At 40.9% G+C, this 6,638-nt stretch overlaps 1 protein-coding gene across 1 annotated transcript; it reads left to right on the top strand.

Annotated features, from left to right (window-relative positions):
• Positions 1-1,387: 1,387 nt before the first annotated feature.
• Positions 1,388-2,347, top strand: LOC133367949 (olfactory receptor 2AP1-like). Its single transcript, XM_061592034.1, has one exon. It carries the CDS (start codon positions 1,388-1,390, stop codon positions 2,345-2,347), a length of 960 nt encoding a protein of 319 aa, XP_061448018.1.
• Positions 2,348-6,638: the final 4,291 nt, after the last annotated feature.

Raw genomic sequence — 6,638 nt, 5'->3', positions numbered from 1 at the left:
CTTTGACAGCTCCTTGAAAATACAAACTAAAACTGGGAGCACATTCCACTGCCCCACTGACATGGAGCCAGCAGCTGTCACTGTTCATCATTACTGATCTTCCCTGCAGTGCACACATGGCCCCCCCACCTCTCATGGTTTCATAATTCTTATTTTGATTTAATTATGTTTCCTGACACATATGGGAAGGGATGACAGTTATGCAACTTGGTATATCATACAACCTTGTCCAAAAGATGGCTATCTGGCATGAATGTTTATGTGTTTTGGGTGAGTGATTACCAGTCCTTTAAAGGTTCCTAACTTTTCCTTGATTCAGTATGTTACTTATTACTTGTAGATGATATACCTCCCTCTCTGCAGCCAATATAGAACTATTTTGTTTTGCAGTTTCACACTTGCTTGCCATGAAACTTTCTTGCAATTGCATCAATGTTACTGAAACAGCAAGTTTATCCATTGGAATATTGTCTATGTTTCTTGCAACGGTGATATCTTTTGTTTTCAACAGCACCACAATCCTGAAAGCCCCATCTATTGATATGTGGCAAAATGCATTTTCAGCCTGCTTTTTTCACTTTATCATAGTTTACATTTTCAGTTTCAAGGAACTGGAACTGCAGATTAAAAACAAAAACAAAGGGGATGGGAAAATGTCAGCAGCCAGAGACATTTTATCCAATATTGGCTCCGACTTGCTAATTTGAATCTTCCTTGCATTGAACACACCTCCCCTTTATCTCTCACACCCATTCAGATTATTTATATTTGCTGTGGAATATGTGCTGATTTCCATATCTCCTAAATTGGTGCCAGATGACAGGTTTATTGAGAGTCATCCTGATTTCTTTGCATAAAGTTTGCAGGGAGGTTAGACAACATTGACTATTTATTGAGAACTAATTCTGATTTTGTTGTTGTTGCTGTTGCAGAGAGGTTATATGACATTGCAACAAACAACTGTGATCCCATGCTTTCCAGGACATTTCTCCATCACGACCATTATTGCAAAAAATCCAGTTTTGGAGGGAAGTGATTTGTTGCACAAGAGCACTAATTAGCTTTTACTTGTGCAGTCTGAATTTTCCAGTTTGTGATTGAATCCACCCCAAAATAGTGAGTCTGGAAGTGCCTTTACTTATGATTTAAGAATATATCCCACATTTGCTGCAGCTTATGGGAAGGGAGAAAACACATTATGCAGCAACTTGTCAACAGATGCAGCAAAACCAATGCAAGTTTTGACTTTATATGTTCTTGTCCAAAAGGTCAGTATATGACATGACAATGTATGTGTGTGTAAAGTGGAGGGTTGTCCAATTTCTTTGTAGGATGTGGGTGGAAACCTAATTTTTCCATTACTCAGTATATGACTTGTTATTTGTAGATGCAACTTGTGAGAAATTCAGAATGGCAAAACAGAACAGGCATCACAGAGTTCCTCCTCCTAGGATTTGGAAATGTTGAAAACTTGAATATGCTCCTCTTCTTGTTATTTCTAGTCATCTATATTGTGACTCTGTCTGGAAATTTCCTCATTGTTGCACTTGTCATGGCTGAGCAGCACCTTCACATACCCATGTACTTCTTTCTGTCAAACCTATCCTTCTTGGAGATCTGCTACACCTCAACTGTATTTCCCAGAATGTTGGCCAGTTTTCTTACGGGAGATAAGACCATTTCTCTTTGGGGCTGCATCTTGCAGATGCATTTCTTTTCCACTTTGGCAGCTACGGAATGTTATCTCTTGGCAGTGATGTCATATGATCGCTACCTTGCCATATGTAGACCGTTGCATTATGTCACATTGATGAACAACAGAACATGTATCTTGCTGGTTTCAGTATCATGGTTGATTGGGTTGTTGCTTATAACCACCTTAACAAGCCTGTTAACACAGCTCACATTCTGCAACCGATATCAAATTGATCATTTCTTTTGTGATTTCACACCACTAGTAAGGCTCTCTTGCAGTGAGACCTGGGTTATTGAAACTGCAGCTTTTATAACCTCATCCATAGGAATTCTGCCTACGTTTCTTGTAACTTTAACATCTTACATTTTTATCATCAGCACAATCCTGAAAATCCCATCCATGACTGGGAGGCAAAAAGCTTTTTCCACCTGTTCTTCTCATCTCACTGTAGTTTCTATTTTCTATGGATCCTTAATTTTTGTCTATGTCTTACCAACAACTGGTAAATTCAAATATCTAAATAAGATCTTCTCTTTCTTGTACACAATCCTAACTCCAATGGCCAATCCCTTCATATATAGTCTAAGGAACAAAGATGTAAAAGAAATCCTTAAAAAAATCAAATTTGGGTTTTTTTCTGCTATTCATTGATATCAAAAATATCGGAAATAAAGACTAATCTAACTGTATTTAAATTCACAGAGATCTATCATTTATGTATGTACTTTTAATTGCATGGATGAGATTGTATCCAACTAAATCATAGACACATTGAAATCAATAGGCACAAATAATTTAAATACTTCAATTTCAATCGGTTTACTTGTATGACCTAGCTGGATACTATCTGTAATGAATATGCTTCTCCTCTTATTTTGCTCTTAAAGGATATAATCTAGATTATGCCTATTTACATTTATGCATTTGAAAGAGATATTTTGAAAGGAACCATTGTGCTTGAACATTGCATTGAGCACAGAAGCAGATATTGCAGCTTAAATGTGTGTGAAATAGAATGATAATAAAATACATTTTACAATATTGTATGCCTTGAGTGTATTCATTAGTAGATGAATATAGACTGAATGATAAGTAATCATATACTCATACAATTGCAATTTGACATTTATTCCAACTCTTTGCACCAATTTTAGACTGGATGCTCTACACATAGGATTCCAGTAGTTTTGTTTCAAGATGAAAGGCAACAGCGATTTCATGTGGGCTAAGTTGGAAGCGGGTACAACATGTGAGAATATAGAATGTGTTTATTCTTTGGTATACAGCCATGAGAGTGGCTGTATACTATAGCCAGCATGGATTTTTTACATTCCACAATGTTAAATGGAAAATACCCCTGCATGCCATTCTGATGCTTCCCATAAGCTCATTTCAAAACAAAACCTTACAAAACTTATAGTCCTGAACCCAGAAACGCTTGCTTAACAAACCTCTCAATTTTCATGGCAATACACAAAACAGTCAGAGAGAATAGAGAGTTCAAAGTGTAAAAAGAGAGAGAAAAACCCCAGAGCCCTTTTGGACTTTTTTTCTGTAAGAGTTCTCATAATCTGTTGAAATTCATTTTTAATGAATTTCAACTAATTACTTTCAAGCTCTAAGGAAGAGGAAGCCGGAAGAGCAGAAGCAGAACCTGGCTGCCAAGGGGCCACTGCCACAGATGGCCTGGGGAGTTGAGGTTGTCAGGGAACTAACCTCCCCCAAGCATACCATCTGCTGCTGGGTCAATTCCTGTTATACTCAGGCCAGTTGTGTGACCTGAGCAGTGTGCGTCACATGAAATTACAGCTAGAGAAACCACCGTTATGGGTACCGCAGGCACCACCGAAACAGGGAATCCAGGCAAGCTGGCAGCCAAAAGCCAGGCACCTGTCTGAGCCACCAGAGGAATCAAACCTACTTGGACAGTCACAGAAGCACTCGAGATAATTGGTGGAATCACCTGTACCACAAACACACTAACATCGGAAAGCACCTGGGGCCTGGGAACCGTTCCTTTCTCCAAAGCTGCTACTTTGGCAACCAAAGCATGAAGAGTATTAGATTTAGATGCTAACCTAGCAGATTTTTTAAATAGGTTCTTGGACACAAGAACCTGCATCAGGATCAGTAGGCAAGGTGTGCTCCTTCTCTAAAGCTTCAATCCTAGCCACCAAAGTGCACACAGAACACACATCATCCTCATCCTCAGATAAAGGTGGATGAGCAGGCGGCTGCTTGTTCTCCTGCTTAATCACCTTCACCCCCCCTTCTGCTTCACCTTTTTGGTGACATCATGTACTATCTAGACTATTATTATTATTATTATTATTATTATTATCAACATCATCAAAACAACAACAGTAATATCACAATAGTATAATAATACCACCCACCACGTTGGTAGCAAACTAATACACTTAATAAACCCCTAGTCATGGGGAGAAAAGGAATAACAGCCCACTCAATTAACACAGTGGGTGAGGGGGATGGGAGGAACAGGAGAACAAAACCCCACCCTTATTGATATTTATAATTTCTATTCCTGTATCTCTTCTTCTTCTTCTTCTTCTCATTTTCATTATTATTTTACTAATCTTGTTATGAATTTATTTGTTAACCAATGAAATCAATGGAATGGGAAGGGTAACTAGATCTCCCACCCATGAGGCTCTAATATGAGGGGGGTAGCACCCACCAAAATGTGTAGGTAACTGAAATTACTTCTTTCCCCTGCCCTGAAGCTGGCTAATGCACAACCCACCATTGCCCCCCCGACTCCCTTCAAAACTACAGAGAAAGGGGAAATGCAAGGAGAAGAACAAGGCCGCAAGAACTCAGGCTTCAGATTGCTAAGCGCAACCCGCTCTGCCACTCGCAACGTGTGATAATAATAATAATAATAAATTTAATTTCTGTGTCGCCTATCTGGCCGATGGCCACTCTAGGTGACATACAAAACAGTTAAAACACAATATGATAAAATACAATACAATATAAAAGCAGTATAAGAATAGTACAGCAGCAATAACAATATTAAAACAGGGTAGGAGGCATTTCAGTCATAGCAATTAACCCTCCCCGGAGATCCCGAAGGCCTGTTGAAAGAGCCAGGTCTTTAAGGCTTTACGAAATACATTTAGGGAAGAGGCGTGCCAGAGATCTTGTGGGAGGGAGTTCCAGAGGGTGGGGGCCGCCACTGAGAATGCCCTCTCTCTAGTACCCGCCAATCTAGCTGTTTCTGTCAAAAGATCAGAAGCAAGTTGCGAGATGTGCTGAAGCATGAGGCCAAGACCAAAGAAACGGCCATAAGGCCTGGGTGTTAATGCTGCAGCACCACAATCTCCTCCTCTTCTGCAGCTAAAGCAAAGAGGCTGGGTTATGGGTGGAGCTTGCTTATAACCCCCATCCTGATGGGCCAAGCGGCCTCACACCATGTCCCCCCACCAATCCCTCCTTCTCAGAAGATTCCTCCTAAAACGTCCTCTTCAGAGAAAGGGGGGTAGAGGCAAATTCGCCATGTTTTCTGGGGATGATTGGAGTTGAAGCCCAACAACATCTGGAGGGCCACAGGTTTGCCACTCCTGTTGTAAACAAATAGATAAGTGTTCAAGCTTGCCTTGATTGCTTTAATTTGTCAATTTTCAGCAACTTTTAGAACACAAGTTTTGCGCCTATAAGCCTTCTCAAGACTTTGCATACTTCCCTGTTCCTCACACTATAGATGAGGGGATTAATCATTGGGGTCACAATAGTGTAGAAGGTTTTGAAGATTTTGCTCATATTTACAGTATTTAGCAGCAGGAACCACATACATTGTAATCAGTGACCCATAGAAATGAGATGAGATGAGTGGAGCAAGTTGAAATGGACTTTTAGAGCTGGTGCCAGAAGGCTGTTTGATAACAGCTGACAGTATATATGCATAAGACACTACTTTGCATAGGAATGGGATCAACCTTATACTGGAGGAAAGGATGAAAGAAATTCTTTCGAAGAGGTATGTGTCAGAGCAGGCAGGCTTCAGCAGTGGGGAAAATCACAGAAGAAACGATCAATTTCATTGGGGCCACAGAAGGTCAAGCTAGTCATGAGTAGCATTGTAATTAAGGTGATTAGAAATCCACTGATCCAGGAGCCAGCAGCCAGCCCAACACACAGGTTGTTGTTCATAACAGTTGCACAGTGGAGAAGGTTGCATATGACGATATAGCGATCGCAAGACATCACTGATCAACAGCCTATATACTAAGAGTGAACTCATTCTATAAGTGACACTCCTTATTTATTTTATTTATTTATTTTATTTCATTTTTAAACCGCCCATAGCAAATAGCTCTCTGGGCGGTGTACAAAAGATTAAAAGTACAGAAATACAAAATATCACAATAAATAAACTGAAACAATGAGATTTAAAATTGTAACATTAAACGCATTAAAATGCCTGGGAGCATAGCCAGGTCTTAACCTGGCGCCGAAAAGATAGAAGCGTCGGCGCCAGGCGCATTTCTTCGGGGAGGCTATTCCACAATTCGGGGGCCACCACAGAAAAGGCCCTAGATCGAGTAACTGTCCTCCGGGCTTCCCGATGGGTTGGTACCCGGAGGAGGGCCTTAGACGCTGAGCGAAGTGACCGGGTCGGTTCATAGCGGGAGAGGCATTCCATAAGATACTGCGGTCCCACGCCGTGTAAGGCTTTATAGGTCAAAACCAGCACCTTGAATCTGGCTCGGAAGCAAATAGGTAGCCAGTGCAAACGGGCCAGAACAGGTGTTATATGCGCTGACCGGCTGGTCCTCGTCAGCAGTCTGGCTGCTGCGTTTTGCACTAGCTGAAGCTTCCGAACTGTCTTCAAGGGCAGCCCTACGTAGAGCGCATTACAGTAATCCAACCTAGAAGTTACCAGAGCATGAACAACTGAGGCAAGGTCATCCCTGTCCAG

Source organism: Rhineura floridana, chromosome 11 (assembly GCF_030035675.1).
Source record: "Rhineura floridana isolate rRhiFlo1 chromosome 11, rRhiFlo1.hap2, whole genome shotgun sequence".
Classification (NCBI taxonomy): domain Eukaryota; kingdom Metazoa; phylum Chordata; class Lepidosauria; order Squamata; family Rhineuridae; genus Rhineura; species Rhineura floridana.
This window is presented reverse-complemented; position numbering and strand designations above follow the sequence as displayed.